The following is a 16,217-nucleotide window of genomic DNA, read 5'->3' as shown; positions in this document are numbered from 1 at the left end:
AGTCTTCCTCACTTTTCACCTTTGGCACAGTGGGATGCCCCAGTAATCACAAAACCAGCTGAAACCAGCCCTATCTGTAAGTTTCTGATTGCTGGCAAAGATTTAGACCAGTGTGGCCTTCGTACAAAATCTACTGCAAGCAGAACAGGATGGGCAGACAAGGAGTATCCTAAGCTAGCAGATGTTTGGGAGTCACTGTCTCCAATCTGATAATTAGAAGGATGGTAAGAAATAATTCACTCTTGTTAGTAAGACTATTAAATTCTGTTATGACACCACAGGCTTACAACACAAACGTTGTTCTCTATCTGAGACCTAAATTAAGTTAAAAGTATTTTAACCCTATGTTTTCCAGGCACTTGCTTTCCTTATATCACCGAGGGCAGCTCCCCCCGCGCTCGGACACCGGCGCGGCCTCCCCCCGCAGGTGGGTCACCTGCTGCCAGAGCCCCTGAAGCTCTGTCTGCTCTCCCGGGCGGGGTGTCCGGAGCGGGATGAGGCGCCGGCGCTGCCGGAGGGTGTCCCCACAGGAGAAGGGTCTCTCTCGGGGTACCTGTGGAAGGCTTCAGCTCTGCGTGCTGGGAAGGCTCATCCGTGCCAGACCTACAGCAAATGCCCACCTCGGGGGTAATGTAGACCCTTCATGGCAGGAGGTCGATGAAGAAGACACGGCAGCAGCCAGCGCTTTCTAAGGAGAAAGCATCCAGAGGACACAAAGCAGAGCTCTGGAGATTGTAGGTAGACTGCCTGCGTTTCCAAGAGATGGGGACCCCGACAGGGCACTGCCAGGCTGCTGGAGCCTCCCAGGTCCCAAGAGTGGAGGCAGGCTGAGCTTAGGCACAAACTTAAACCTTCAGCGATCACTTAAATCCATAGGGAGAGAGCGTTCCTGAGCCATCTAAGCTTACAAGACTGCATCAGGGCAGCTGGAGAGGCAGGGAACCTGAGCAGAGAAACACTGCGGGTACCTCTGACTCCCTATGCAGGCAGGCCACGGCTCAAACGTGGTTTTGCTCAAGGCTGCATCACCTCTCCCATGTGCTTCATGTTTCATTACACAACAAGCAGCATATATGCAATGCCTCTGAAAGGAATTTTATGTGGGAATGATACTAAAACCATACAGGCACATTTGAAAGCCACTTCCAGAGCAGCTCCAGTCCCCTTGAAGAAGCACAGCAAGGATTGCTCTTGGATTTACCCCTTGGATACCTAAAAGCTGGCTCTCTAAGTGTAATCTGGTAGAAGGGGAAGGTGCATAAGTCACAACTCTGCTTTACAGCATTCCTGAACACTGCAGTTACACCGGCCCCTCCATGGGGCTTGGCCACAGCAGAGACCCTGGTGATGGATCGCACCCACTCAAGAAATGGCATTAAGACAGGGAATATGTTCTGAAATACGTGTACGCACGGAACTGTGCCTGCGTAAGAAAACAGCTCTCTTTTCAGATGCAAGATGCGAGAACATAGCTAAACATGTGAGCACAGCTTTTCAGAATAAACCTACAGAGGCTATTTTTTCAGGCAGCAAACATGACAGCACACAAATCAGCGTGGTGGTAGCTGCAAAGGATGACCCATAGGGCCGCTGATCATTTCACTGTCACAGTGAATTTATAAGCAGTGTGTTCCGAAGCTCACTCAGGGCTCACATGGTGTATATTGGCAAGACAAGCTTTGTACAATGCCGGTAACATACCTGCTCCTTTCTTTAGCTTGAAAAGCAATCAGTACCTGAGTTGAAAAGTTGGGTTTGGTTTGCTTTTTCTGCAGCCTTGGAAGTGTTAAACAGAAGTATCAAAATATTTTTGATAGCTGTTACTACACACTGGAAATAAAAATGAAAGCAATGTGTTTTCCAAGACAAATGAGCCTGCATTAGGAAGGCAAGAAAACACATGAATGTATACAAACAGAACTGGCTGGCAACACATCATCCCTGGCACATGGCAACACCGGTCCTAGCTTGGGAAGGCTGCCTTTGCTTACGGAGTAATGAAGCAGGGGATTGAATGATTTCTGTCAGGGAATTTGCAGTGCATGTCAGAAACGTCCTTGTGGTCTTTAAGGCCATAAAAGATTTTTAATCCTTTTCTCAGCATCTGAGGAAAGTTTTAGAATTACAAGAGACATCTCAGTTTGTCAGTGGCAGCACCAAGGAAGCACCAAGCCAAGCCCCCGCAAAGTAGTTACCTGCAAACCCTGACAGCACAGATGCGGTATTTAAGTCATCTTTCTGCATTAGGCAGAGACTGCCCTGGTGCAACGTTTAAGGGTGACAAAGACAGGAGGATGGAGACACTTTCAGTGATTAAAATTCACCATTATCTTGTGGGGCTTGGAATGCATCGCAACTGTCAGAGATCATGGGAAGGAGGAACTACAGCAGGTAAGTAAGAGTGACCCGTCCCTGACTGGTACTTGGAAGATGTTGGAACTGGCAAGGAATAAGGATGTCAGAACTTGATAGAGGATGTTGATGAGAAAAATCAGACAGACCTTTTGCCCGAAGTCGTAAATGTAACCGCAAGGCAGACACAGATGTGCTTGGCTAATTGCTTGGAAGCATATAAATATCGTGTAATCCTTGTCATAAACGATCCAGCTTGTACTCTACCTCTGGGTCCCTGCCTTCCATCCTCACAAATGGCGCCCGAACGGGGACTTGCTGAAGAGTGGTGACTCCGCGATCTGTGAGGACACCCAGCCGAACTCCAAAAGGCTGCAGCAATTAACCGATACCTCTGACTGAGGTAAGAGGCAGGGAACGGGAACATGGGAAACTCAGTATCCCCCGAGCACAAGTCAGTGTACAGAATACTAGTAAAATTCCTAGCGAAGAAGGGGGTTACTGTGAATGAAGACAGACTGAAAGACTTGTTAATATGGGTCTCGAGCCATGCCATTGAGGCGATATCAACTAATATTTAGCAGAAGGCAATATGGGACAAGATTGGGGTCTGCCTCTGGGATGCAGCCACAGGGGATGACGCGGCAGCCCCCAAACTGCTGGCCGTATGGCACTCAGTCTATGAGACACTTCACAGGGCAGCACAGGAGGCATCGGCACCATCAGTCCCTCCTGTCCCAACAAACGCCACTCCGGACCCTCTCGACCCAGGGCCAGTAGACCCAGAAATTGAGCCAGATCTATTCCCGCCTGATCCTGGCATTAGCTGTTGTGAGACACAAGCTTTGCCAGTGCTCATGCACCCTCCCACGCGTACTGATCGGTGGGAAGATATTCGCCGGCAGGATAGAGGATGTTGATGAGAAAAATCAGATAGACCTTTTGCCCGAAGTCGTAAATGTACCCGCAATGCAGACACAGATGTGCTTGGTTAATAGCTTGGAAGCATATAAATATCGTGTAATCCTTGTCATAAACGATCCAGCTTGTACTGTACCTCAGGGTCCGTGCCTTCCATCCTCACATTTTTTCATAACATACTAAACACTTCTTTATGACACAGTGTTATTTGAATGACTGTAATTTACATGCACTGAACTGTGACACCACATTAAGTCAAGATGTAATAATTGAGTACAAAAGCTTTGATTGTAAATACAAGGCGTACCTAAGAGAATAAAAAAGCTGGGAAGGGATCTTACTTATTTTCCCATATTAAGACTGGTGAGTAGGACTGAAGATTTTTCAGGGATAAAGTGTGTACTTGAGAGAGAAATACACGGTACGCTGAGGGTAACAACATCTGCTAGAATGCCACTTGAGGCAAGCCTTGTCCTTTTCACATAACAAAGTCTGCTCATGTACAAAAAGGTGGGTGAGGAAAAGTGATGTGAAAGCCAGGGAAGAAAACTATCCCAAATTCCTGACAATTCATCACATGTGGCAGAAGGCTTTCCTAAGAGGTCCCCCCACACACCCTATACCTGCCATAGACCTGACAGACAAGAGGTTCATCACTGGCCACCCCTTTCCCCTCCACCAGGAGCCCTCCCTCTGAGGCCAGACCAGACCCTTCCCACAGCCCATCCTCCCAGCTGACACCCCCCTTTTCCCCAGGTCTCTCTTACCTTGGGGCTGCACAGCCTACATGAACTGGGCTCTCTCCCTGACTGATCTCTCCCACCTCTCCTTCCTGCAGGGTGCCCATGTCAGCTCCTCTTCCTCCAGTTCTCTGCCTGGGGTTTCAGTTAGTACAGGCACAGACTCTACTGCTCTCCACTAGACCCAGTGGGGATGCTTAGAATGCACCCCCGACCTGTCATAAGACATTACTTATAATTTATCATTGGTACCTTTCAAATTGTTTATTGTATGTTATATAAATCAAATAAACTCAAAGATATATGGTATAAAAATAAAAATATTGACATGTTCCAAATATATAAATACTTTTAGAAATCCGGCTTCTTATTTTGAAGTGTTGAGTCCATTTTGTTCAGTAACACTCTGCAGACTCAGAACTGCCAGAACGACAAAAGTCAGAAGATGCTGTGAAAATAAATACGTAAAAGACGACAGTTTAGGGTCCAAGACTTCCCCGAGAGTCCCAGACAGTTTACAGCCTAACATCAGTCCACTTTGGAAAGGACACTGATCAGGTTTTCTGACTAGTCTGCTACAGATAGCTGCAAGAGACACAGGCACTCCAGACCCACCGAGTGGGCATGCAGCCAGGCACCATGAAACTGGCTCAAGTCAAAGAGAAGTCAACCAGCACGGAATACCTAGGTATTCTGGGAGGCACCCTGCTCACTCTTCCCAAGTCTGAAGCCTCGACTTTCAGAGCATGTGTGTGAATTTGTTGTTTAACCTAACCTCCAAGACAATAGTCCTGCCTAAACCGGTGGGCATTCTTCAAAGGCAAGAGAGGCATAGAGCATAGTTCACCTCTAGGGTCATCTTTCCAAACAAGAAGCTGCTATCACATGAGTCTGCCCAGCAAACCATGGAAAACTGCCTCGCCTTGGCCAGGAAGGCACAAACACAACTGCCAAATGGTCAAAGCATTTCTGAAGTGCAAGGTGATAGTAAAGGCAAAAAACCCCAACTGCTTGCTGCCAGCTTTAGCCACACTGCTCCTTCCCATCCCTGCTGGTACACTTTGATTTAAACAGATTTACCGCACATACACATTTGATTAATCAGCTATTGGAGTCCCCCACCCCTTTTCAGATGAGGAGAAAGATCACCCTTTAACCTGGAAGGTCTCCTGCCTTACCCAATACTGTCTGTGCCACATTGTGAGACAGGACTCACCTGACATTATCATCTTCTGTTTCCTCATAGCACAACATTTCCCCTTCTCCCCTCTCTGCGCTCTCCATTGCAGGTGGCATTGCTGGTTAGCGCTGGAGATTAGACAACCTGAAAGGCAAAATCAGAGAGGGGTTTTAGAGGGAAGCTGCCTTCACGAAGGGATGGGTCTGAAATGCTGAGCCATACAGCAAGCAGCTTCTGAGCTGCTCCACCAAGCAGGGTGGTGAGGAACAGCCACTGGCCATTTCCATGGCACAGCAGGCTCTTTCAAGGAAGCAATCTTGCTTGTTCAGTTCAATTACCCCAGTGAACCTCAACACTACCACCACCCAGCTCACCAAATGTTGGCCTCAGAGGAGACCTACAACACAGCACGCTGCATTTGGTTTCCCACTTCAGGATAGCTCCTGGCTGAAAATGATCAGAGACCTCCACACTAGCTAGCTGCACTGAGATTGTGAGCAAGCTGCTTGCCACTGGTGCTATCAAACATTTCATCCAATGCCAGACTCTGAGCTGGGCAGAAGCAAAGGGAAACACCTCTCCTTCAATCGCGATGGAGAACAATGAGCTACTTCATTTTCACAGTGATACGGAGCTTTCCCTAGAGGAAAGCAGTGGTGAATTGGGGCAGGAGTCAGGCAGCTCACAGGGAGACAAACACCTTCCCTGCAATGGAGTATATGCAGAGGAACTTCCAAAGCAGGGACAGAGTTCACTGCTCTGCCTTTTCTGGGCTGTACTGCATGGGAAGAGTCAAAACGGCTGCTGCAGATGGTTCCTGCTACCACTCACACTCTCCCCTCATGCATAGCAGGGTTTACTTCAACCCCCAGAAGTAACTGAGTTCTCCCTCCTCTTCTGCAAAAGGAAACAAACAGAAAAATCTCCAGAGATGTAGCAGGACACCCAAAGACCTACCCAGAAGCAGGAGTGAGACACCTGGCTTATAGCTGAGTTTCCTCTTAAGCAGAAATCCAGGCACCTCATTTACAAAATGGACCTGTAATCAGCTTTGTGCAGAGCAGCACCATCACCCTACAGGCAGCCTTGCCAGATGAACAAGGAACTAAGCTGCTTCCTGGCTCTTGGAAAGCACTCACTGAAAGAGAGCCATCCCTCACACTCTCCCATTCGACGTCAGCCTCCTCAGGGCTAGAAGAGCAGGCAGGCAGCTGCAGGTTCACCAAGCTCAGCACAGGGCCAGCACCAGCACAGCAGCTGCTGGCTCCCAGCTCACATGGAGCACCCCAGCTATAAATTAACTGCCCTCTGGCTCCTCAGCCCGACTTTCTGAAGCCCTGTTCTACAGCCACTTTCACTGCCCTTCCACACTCCAGCACAGGACCCGGCCAGGAGCGCTGGGAGCTGGGTCTGAGCACCCAGTTTGGAGGACACATCACCAGGGTGAAGGTTTCCCCTGTGATCACACAGTCCTGGGGTCCACTGGGACAGAGCCTTTCCCAGGGCAAAGACTGACCACAACACAGTACTTTGTCATGCCAGCCAGCCCACTGCAGTAACAGAAGTCACAGGGGAAGCAGCCCCACATCCCCAGGGCCCTGCACCACAGGATAGGACACAGCACAGCCTCCCCAACCAGAGGGTAGGGGAAGCCAGGTTCAAGGGCGCTATTTTCATTTTGATCACTCACTGGACAGCAGCACCACACCAGCTCAGCAAACTTGTCACAGCTCCAAACACCCACCATGGGGAAGGGAAACTGAAGCAAAGGGGCAGAACCTGCCCAGCCTGAGCCAGCACCTGGTCACGGGCCCAGGGGAACAGCCTGTCTGCCTCACAGCACAGCCAGCCTCCTGCCAGCACAGCTGCACAAGTCCTGATGGCATCCTGGCTTCCTGCGCAGCTGGCTTCAAGTCAGGCACTCCTCAAGAAATGCAGATTCCAAAACTAAACTGGAGAAACTGGTTCCAATTTATCTTATACTTCCAGACAGTACTGATGACAGTACATACACAGGACAACATGGAAACTGAGATCTTTCCCAATACCATCCAGCATAGACAGGATGAGCCGTGAATTCAGGAGACAAGTCAGCACAAATCAAACCCCTGTCCTTTTCAGTACTAGGGTATCGCATGAGAACTCGGAGGAAGGGAAGTAAGAATCATTGTATCTCTTACCATTACACATCCCTTTTACTCCAAATCTGGTAGCTGAAAACCCACCACACGGTCACTGGTCAGGGCCCTCATTTCTCACGGTTTTGCTCCCCTGGAAGAGGCAGTGTCCTACTCACCAAGCAGGCAGCTCGAGCAGCTGCCCACTTCCACTGCAGAGGCTGCAATGTCATTTCATTTGCTTCATGAGCTCTGCTCATCAAGACCTGGCTGATGTTCAGCGTAAACACATACCTTCCCAGGGCCCTACCAGCAGCCTCCTGGGAGAATCCAACAGCTACACGAGGCAGGTAGTGAGGCGGGAAATAGGAGACAAGGCTTAGTACAAAACACCTCAGCACTCCAAACATTTCTTTCCCAATAACAGCGTTCAAACCCTCTGAGAAAACATCCCTATCTCATCTAGCCAGCACTTAGTTTGCCCCAGACACATTTCCACAGCAAGTTTCACACTCAAGATGCACAGCCATTCTTCTCAGGGTAGGAAGACACTTAATCCCAACAATCCAATGGAGCCTCACAGAATAATTTTTACACTGCCTGATCCCAGGTGGGGTCAAGACTTCACCTGGACGTTGCCTACATCTAGGAAATAATTCAAGTCTAAGGCACTTTTAGAGGTGCCCACGTAAACCCTACCTCTGTCCCCCAGAGCCACTGTCCAGCACCTCAACAAAGTGACCAAGGAGGGAAACTCCTGGTAAGTTCACAGATCTTGTCCAGTTCTGCACTTCGGTAATCAGCCCTTGTGCCAGGCAGTGCATCCAGAATCTGTTTTCTCAGTCTGCCTGGGAGAACAGCACAAGAGGCACATCAGTCAACCAGCTTTACACCTGGGGAGAGCAGAAAAGGAGTATGACAGGCACACATGAACTTGGTGAACAGCCTTTGCTCTGGGGAGAGCCACTACTTGCCCTGCCCATCCCAGCATGCAGTCAGCTGTGCCTAGGACACCCCAAGCAGGGCCAGTGACAGGCACTTATAGCTGATGTATGTAAAGCAGTGCTGGGCTAGGCTCTATGAGGCTTGAATAAGATATCTGTGTCACCCAACAAAGGAAGAGCTGGGACAGCAATAGGCTTCATAGGCCTTCATCCTTCCAGCTCTTTATTGAGCTCAGCAGCATCAAGAGTTACAGAACCATAGAATGGCTGGGGTTGGAAGGGACCTTAAAGCTCATCCAGTTCCCAGACCCTGGCACGGGCAGGGACGCCTTCCACTAGCAGAGGTTGCTCCAAGGCCCATCCAACCTGGCCTTGAACACCGCCAAGGACAGAGAAGAGCCAAGTGCCCCCAGGGCACCAGCAGAACCGGGTGCAGCTCCTGTCCTGAAACACTCAGACATCCTCCTGGAGGAGCTGTGTGCAGGAACCACTGCAGGGTATGAGGCAGCCACTCTGGCACCAGCTGCTGTGCGGACACTCGCCCGCAGGAGCCGAGGGAAGAGATGTGGGAGGCCTGACAAGCACTGGCCCAGCACAGCCGCACACAGCCCCGCTGCTCCCGAGCACACGGCTGGCAGACGGCAGCACCTGACCCAGAACAGCTTGAGGCCCAGGCCAGAGCCACGGGCTGGAGGCTGCTCCCGGGACCGACGGCCCAGGCCTCGAGAGGCAAAGGCACACGGACGCGGCCCTCATACGGCCTACACGGCTTTGCCGGTTGAGCGCCGTAGGTCCCGGGCCTACACGTCCGCGGGAACGGGAAGAAGCGGCGGGCCCAGCGGAGCAGAGCCCCCCGGGAGGTGGGGGGTTAATCCGGGGGTAACCCCGAGGGCCTCAGCCCGGGGCCGGACCCGCCGCGTTGCCATGGACACGCGCCGCGAACACTCACCCTCCGCCTCTGCCGCAGACCCCGAGACCCGCCCTCAGACCCGCGACGTGACACAAAGGCCCGGCCCGGCCGCCCCGAATTTATCACCCAGGGTGGGGACCGCGCAGCCAATCAGGAACCGCCCGCGGCACGAGCCCGAGCCGCCGAGTGCTGGAGGAGGCCCGGACGCCACACAGCGGCCCTAAGTCCCCGCCCCCTCCAACGGCTACCACCGAGATCCCGGCGGGCGGGCGGCCGGCGCGAGTCCCCGCGCAGCCGCAGTCCGGAGAAGGCAACCCGGCGGCGTTCAACGAACGTTTATTGCGCGGGGTCAGTGCGAGCGGCACGAGCCGTGGGAGCCGACCCCGGGGTCACCCGGTCCCAGCCCTGCCGGGGCAGGGACACCCGAACGTGTCCAGCCGGGGCTTGGATGTGCCCAGAGATGGAGCCTCCACATCCCCCTGCGCAGCCGGTTCAGTGCTCTGCCACTGCAACGGAACAAGTTCTTCCTCATGTCGAGGTGAAACCTCTGGTGTTTCAGTTCATGGCCACTGCTGCTCATCCTGGGGTGGCCACCACTGAAAAGAGTCTGGCACCTTCCTCCTGGCACTTGCCCCAAACCTCCAATCAGCTCCCTCCACCGGCCCCCCCCCTTCTTCCTCTCTGAGGGCTCATTCCTAGGGGAAGAAACTTCTTTCACCCTCCACAAGCAGGGTGGTCAATGGGAGGGGGAGACACCGGGCTTTGCTCACAGGGCATCAGACCTCACTGCTCCCCACACTCACCCCACCTGGGGCTCTCCACCCCTGTGGGTCTGCTGGTGCCGGAAGAGCGCTGAGCACATGGGGAAGCCCTTCCCACACTCAGCACAGACGTATGGACGCTCCCCAGTGTGGATGCGTAGGTGCTGGACGAGGTGGGAACTCCGCCGAAAGCTGTTCCCGCAGTAGGCACAGGCATAGGGCCTCTCCCCCGTATGGACCCGCTGGTGCTGTAGCAGGGCTGACCTCACCCTGAATCTCTTCTCACACTCAGAGCACTTGTATGGCTTCTCCCCTGTGTGGATCCGCTGGTGCCGGATGAGCTGCAAGTTGTCAGAGAAGCTCTTCCCGCAATCTGCACACTTGTAGGGCTTCTTCCCAGTGTGGATCCGCAGGTGTCGTTTCAGGCCTGTGCTGACGCTGAAGCTCTTCCCGCAGGTCCTGCACTCGTAAGGTTTCTCCCCAGTGTGCACCCGCTTGTGCTGGATGAGATGCGACTTCCCGATGAAGCTCCTCCCGCACTCGGCACACTTGAAGGGCTTCTCCCTGGTGTGGGTTACCTGGTGCCGGATCAGCTGTGAGCTCACGCTGAAGCTCTTCCCACACTCGGAGCACTTGTAGGGTTTCTCCCCGGTGTGCATCTGCTGGTGCAGGATGAGGTGTGCATTCCTGGAGAAGCTCTTCCCGCACTTAGAACACCTGTAGGGCTTCTCCCTAGTGTGGATCCGCTGGTGTTTCATGAGTGCGGAGCTCCGGCCAAAGATCTTCCCACAATCCGTGCACTCATAGCGGTTCTCCCCAGTGTGCACGCGCTGGTGCCGGACAAGCTGCAAGTTCTCGCAGAAGCTCTTCCCGCACTCGGCACACTTGTAGGGCTTCTCCCCGGTGTGGGTTACCTGGTGCCGGATCAGCTTCGAGCTCACGCTGAAGCTCTTCCCACACTCGGAGCACTCGTAGGGTTTCTCCCCAGTGTGGACCCGCTGGTGTTGTGTCAGGGAGGAGCTCGCGGTGAAGCACTTCCCGCACTCGGCACAACTGTAGGGCTTCTCCCCGGTGTGGACCCGCTGGTGACGTATCAGGGCAGTGCTCAAGCTGAAGCTCTTCCCGCAGGTCCCGCACTCGTAGGGTTTCTCCCCAGTGTGCACGCGCTGGTGCAGGAGGAGCTTCGAGTTCTCAGAGAAGCTCTTCCCACACTCAGCACATTTGTAGGGCTTCTCCCCTGTGTGGATCCACTCGTATCGTGTCAGGGACACTCTCACGCTGAAGCTCTTCCCGCAGGTCCTGCACTCGTAGGGCTTCTCCCCAGTGTGCACCCGCTGGTGTCGTCTCAGCTCTGAACTCACGCTGAAGCTCCTCCCACACTCTGTACACTCATAGGGTTTCTCCCCGGTGTGCACGCGCTGGTGCAGGACGAGCTTCGAGTTCTTGGAGAAGCTCTTCCCGCACTCAGCACACTTGTAGGGCTTCTCCCCCGTGTGGATTACCTGGTGTAGGATCAGCTTCGAGCTCACGCTGAAGCTCTTCCCACACTCAGAGCACTTGTAGGGCCGCTCCCCTGTGTGGATCCCCTGGTGCTGGATGAGACGTGACCGCTGCCAGAAACTCTCCCCACATTCGGTGCAGGTCAAGGGTTTTTCTCCGGTGTGGATTCTCCAATGCTGGATGAGGTTGGAGCTCACCTGGAAGCTCTTGGATCTCTCAATCCTTTCTGACCTGCGTGGGAGAACAGGGTCCTGCGCAGGACCCTGGGAACTGTTCTCCTCAGAGAGTCCTGAGCATAAACCCTTGGGCTCCACTGGCCTGGAGATGCCTTGATGGGCATTGTCTTCATTCTTGCTCACAATCCCATCTTCACCTGCAATAAAATGAGAATCCAGACAAGTCACAGGCAGGACTGGAAGCTTTGGACAGGGCAAATCCCAAGGGGACAAATTCTAAAAATTCAGCAGACAGACTGACTTTAAGTATAAAACATTCTGCTATATCCTGCCTTCAGGACATGGTATTTCCCTCCAAACTACACAGTGGATTTTTCAGAGTGTTCACAGGAGCAAATGCTGTAAATTGCCCTGCATGCTTCACCAGAACCTCAGTCTCCTGGAATCACTGGCATATTAGAGGCAAAGGTTTACTGCTTGAATGGGAAAGATGCTTGCTCTTCCAGGATGTTGTATCTGAAAATCACAGAACCACAGGACGGTTTTAGCTGGAATGGACCTTACAGATCACACCCAGTTCCAGCCTCCTGCCATGTGCACAGGCACCTTGCACTAGACCAGGTTGCTGCAAGCCCCATCCAACCTGGCCTTGAACACTGCCCGGAATGGGGCAGCCACAGCTCCTCTGGGCAACCTGTGCCAGCGCCTCAGCATCCTCACAGGGAAGAACTTCTTTCACCTTGCCTAAATCTCCCCTCTCTCAGTTTAAAGCCATTCCGCCTTGTCCTGTCCCTACCTGCTCCTGTCAAAAGCCCCTCTCCACATTTCTTGTTGGGCCCTTTAGGTGCTGGAAGCTGCTCTATGATCTCCCCAGAGCCTTCTCTTCTCCAGGCTCAACAAGCCCAGCTCTCTCTGCTTGTCTCCACAGGATGTTACTAAAAGTTGAACTGGGAGCCAGAGTTAGGCCATAAAGAACTGCTTTGTTCAGCAGAACATTACTTGGGTTGCAACAGTAATCTCCGTGCTCTTGTGCTGCTGGTACTGCAGAGAAAGAGAAGATGCACGAGGCATGAGACACGGAGACCGCCTGGAGCCTGGCTTATGCCAGTCTTGGAGCAGAAGCAAATTAACCTTATGCTTTCACTGGTGCAGAACAAATCCGTTGTGCAACGTGGTGGGTGAACTGAAGATCCCCCATGGCTGGTTCCAGATTATGCACTGAGGAAATCTAACACAGGTAGAAGATGAAGGTAGGTGCAAGTCAAATTAACGCTAGCTGAACAGTTATGAGGCTCCTGGGACACAGGCAATGAACAAATCCCTGCCCTCTTATGTATATAAAGTCTTGCAGAAGCGTTACTGCTATGAATGTTCGCTGCGCAGACCCAAGCTCACCTGAAAGCCTGTTCAAGACAAGGGGCTTGTGCTGGTTTCTAGGGTGTTCACAGAGAGCAGCGACTCCTTCCAGCCCACTGCTCTGAATGTGGTTTGATGAGCATGTAGCAGGTCCAGAACCACGTGCCCCCAACAATGCTGTGCCTTTTGCTGTCCACAAGAAACACAGCTCTTTGCAGGCTGAATGAGCAAGACAGCACCTGCGTGACATGCACACAAAGCACATCTCCAGATCTGCTTAAAGATTCAACAGATATCTTGTGGGTCTCTGAACACTCTTATGAAATAAACCAGTACCATATCGGTCACATGGGATTGCTGTACAAACCACAGGCACCTCCTGTGGTCTGGCAGAGCTGAGATAAGGAAGTGCAGGCCATGGAAGACGTGAGTTGCTACTGAACCATAAGTGTGCAATAAAGGAAGGAGAGTCTAGAAGTTCAACCCCAGACTGATATATGTACATATTTCATCTTCCTCTTTCTGGGAAGCACAAGAAAACATCACAATATGATTTCACAGTGAACTCCTAAGATACCTTCTCCGGCAGCTTGCTGTGGCAGTGATGCCACTTCTTCCCTCACACAGTTTTCATTAAAACCATCCCTTGAGAGGAACAGAAAATGCAATTTTGCTAGTTACCACAAAGGCATTTCCATTTCTCTGCAGCTACTCCAGCCAGGACTCGAGGAAAAGAGAAAGGTGATATCCACAGACAGGATGGAAAGAAGATGTTCCTGGCAGGCCAGCATGAAGCTCTTGACAAGTTCGTCAGACGTACTGAGTAGACAGTGGAGCTAGCAAAGTTGTTCTGTTGCCGTTGTGCCCAAAGAGATGCTAACTTTGGCACTCAAACAGAATTTTGGTTCTTTACATAGACCTTGAAAAAGCCTTCAGAAGTACGTGACAATTAAGTTTTCTATGGTGTTCTATACTTTTGGGGGAAGATGAGGAGTGTCAAGCTTCTTTTTACAATTATTGTCACGGCTCTAGTGCTTCTACAATCATTTCTGTTACTTCTGAGCTACTAGGTACCTTCACTGGCAACTAGGACACGCTGTCTGTAAAGGGTTTGAACTAAACCAAGACACGAACTCACTGGAAGTATTTCAAGTGGAAGGAGAGCAAGTTCACAATGAGGAGGAATTAATACTAGAAGCATAAGGCTGAACTGGCAAAAATGAATAAGCAAGAGAGACATGAAGAATGTGGTTGTTCCTCAGCACATGCCAATTTGAGTTGATGGCAAGACCTCTGATATTCCCAAGAGTGCCAGTGCTATAGCTACAAGGCAAGCTCCAGGTAAGCAGAGTAAGCTGCTGGACTTCTGACTCCGGTACCTCACTGTTGGGACTGGAGGTGGCTGATGTGATGCCACAGAAAGGGGTGGAGGGGAGATCTGGGGCCCAACATTCTGAGCAAACAAACAGAAATCTGAGTAAAAGACTTAATGGACAGATGGCGAGAGGACAGCCTGGGGAAGACCTGGCACGGCCTTTGGAAAGAGATGTCTCACTTCACAAACCACTCGGAGTTCTTCAGAGATGGCCCCAGTTTTATCAAAAGGGACATGTGGGGTCCAAAGGCATCCCAAAAGACATTCGTTCTTCACCAAAACTGGTAAAGAAACTAAGCTGCTGTAGGATGAATGAAGCTCACAGGGCAGTAAGGAAGGGAAAAGGGAGGTGGAAACATTTGCTGATGATTTTGTGTTCCTCAGGGTTAAAGACACAAAGGCTGACTACAAACTGTGGCAGAGCCTTAAGATACTGACCAACCAGGTGACAGGGATGTTCACTGCAGGCAAACAAAGACCTTCAGAGGAGAACAGCCTCTACAGCTTGCACTTACACCACGATGGGCCTAGAATGTTCTTCATATCATCCAGCATTAGCACCTTGGAGTCTGAGGAGCTGGGTGAAAACTGCAGCTCCTAGGCACACAACACAGCCAGTCAAGCATCAATGAGTGCCGGGGGGAAAAAATAGGGAAGAAAAGAGAACGTAATTCTGCCTTGCTGCTCAAAACCCACATTCTGACTGTGTGCAAGGGGGAGGACGGATCCCCCATGTCAGAGACACTCTGATAGAGCTGAGGAAGATAGAGGCATGACGGGAACCATCAGAGGCACAGAACAGCTTCTGTATAGGAGATGAGTGAACTGCCCATTCTGCTGGGAAAAGGTACAGCTGATAGGGGGTATCACAGAGGACTATAAAAACACAAGTGGCCTGTGGGGTGGTTTGGCATCTATCCTGCACCATCTCTTCTAAATTAAGAACTCCTGGCAGCAGTAAAAGGCACTTTCAAAGCAAACTAAAGGAGGCAGCAATTCATCAAGCACCTAAATAAGCTGTGAAACTCCTTGCTGCAAGCTGCCACGGATGCTACAATGGGCGCAGCTTGAGAAGGCAAGAAGACAGATCTTGAGACATTACGTGTCTAGTTCAGGAGCTTCTGAAGCCACAGACGGCGCAGGCCTGTGAAAGGATACAGGGACACATCACTGCTTGTCTGCCCTTCTCTGGGTCTTGATCAAAGGCTGGGCAGCCTGCTGTATGAGGAAAGGCTGAGAGAGCTGGGCTTGTTCTGCCTACAGAAAAGAAGGCTCAGGGGAGACCTGACCACCACAGTCCAGTATTTAAGGGTGGCTATGAAGAAGACGGAGGCTCCCTTTCCACAAGGAGTCACATGGAAAAGACAAGGGGCACAACTTACTCCTGGGGAGATTCTGGTTGGACACAAGAGGAAAATTTCTCCCAGTGAGAACAACCAGCCATTGGAATAATCTCCCCAGGGAAGCGGTGCACTCCCCAGTGCTGGACACTTTAAAGACTCAGCTGGACAGGGCACTGCGACATCCAGTCCAGGGCATGCTCTGCCTGGAAAAGTTGCACCGGATGATCCTTGAGATCCCTCCCAGCCTGGTGGCCTGTGGCGCTATGAATACCCTCGTCACAGGCAGCAGGTGAAGCTGCACGGGCCCTGCTCCAACCCAGCACCGCCGCCCTTGTACATCCTGTGGGCGCTGGTGCTCCTGGAGCACTGTTTCTCATGACGGGTTCACGCTGATGGCCCTTACCTGAGCTGCCGCTGACAGCAGTCTTCCCTTCGCAGGAGCGGAGACGGCACAACCGCAGTTCCTCCTTCTGATCCATGTGGATGATCATCTCCGGCTCCAGCTCCGGGGAAACAAACCAAGAGGGTCAGGCGAGCTGGGC

At 51.9% G+C, this 16,217-nt stretch overlaps 2 protein-coding genes across 8 annotated transcripts in view; one reads left to right on the top strand and one right to left on the bottom strand.

Annotated features, from left to right (window-relative positions):
* The window catches only part of LOC308221724 (uncharacterized protein), an 18,172-nt gene extending 13,936 nt beyond the window's left edge, over positions 1–4,236 (top strand). For 2 of the 4 annotated variants that reach the window (XR_013956967.1, XM_080618915.1), the window contains exon 4: positions 356–4,024. The gene's annotated coding sequence lies outside the window, so the exon portion shown is untranslated. Of the gene's footprint in view, positions 1–355; positions 4,025–4,111 lie in introns of those variants that run through there. The other 2 variants (XM_080618916.1, XM_080618917.1) reach the window with 2 other exon arrangements.
* The window catches only part of LOC308221726 (uncharacterized protein), a 16,652-nt gene extending 435 nt beyond the window's left edge, over positions 1–16,217 (bottom strand). The window contains exons 1-5 of one of the 4 annotated variants that reach the window (XM_080618923.1): positions 16,079–16,217; positions 9,204–11,798; positions 8,010–8,203; positions 5,230–5,337; positions 4,252–4,461 (exon numbers count right to left, since the gene is read on the bottom strand). In XM_080618923.1, the coding sequence (XP_080475049.1) occupies positions 9,964–11,798; positions 16,079–16,166 (1,923 nt within the window). In that variant the 5' untranslated portion in view covers positions 16,167–16,217 and the 3' untranslated portion in view covers positions 4,252–4,461; positions 5,230–5,337; positions 8,010–8,203; positions 9,204–9,963. Of the gene's footprint in view, positions 1–4,251; positions 4,462–5,229; positions 5,338–8,009; positions 8,204–9,203; positions 11,799–16,078 lie in introns of those variants that run through there. The other 3 variants (XM_080618925.1, XM_080618922.1, XM_080618924.1) reach the window with 3 other exon arrangements.

Source organism: Psittacula echo (genome assembly GCF_963264785.1).
Source record: "Psittacula echo genome assembly, chromosome: 5".
Taxonomy (NCBI): Eukaryota; Metazoa; Chordata; class Aves; order Psittaciformes; family Psittacidae; genus Psittacula; species Psittacula echo.
Note: the sequence above shows the minus strand (reverse complement) of the source record. Positions and strands in the feature narration are given on the sequence as shown.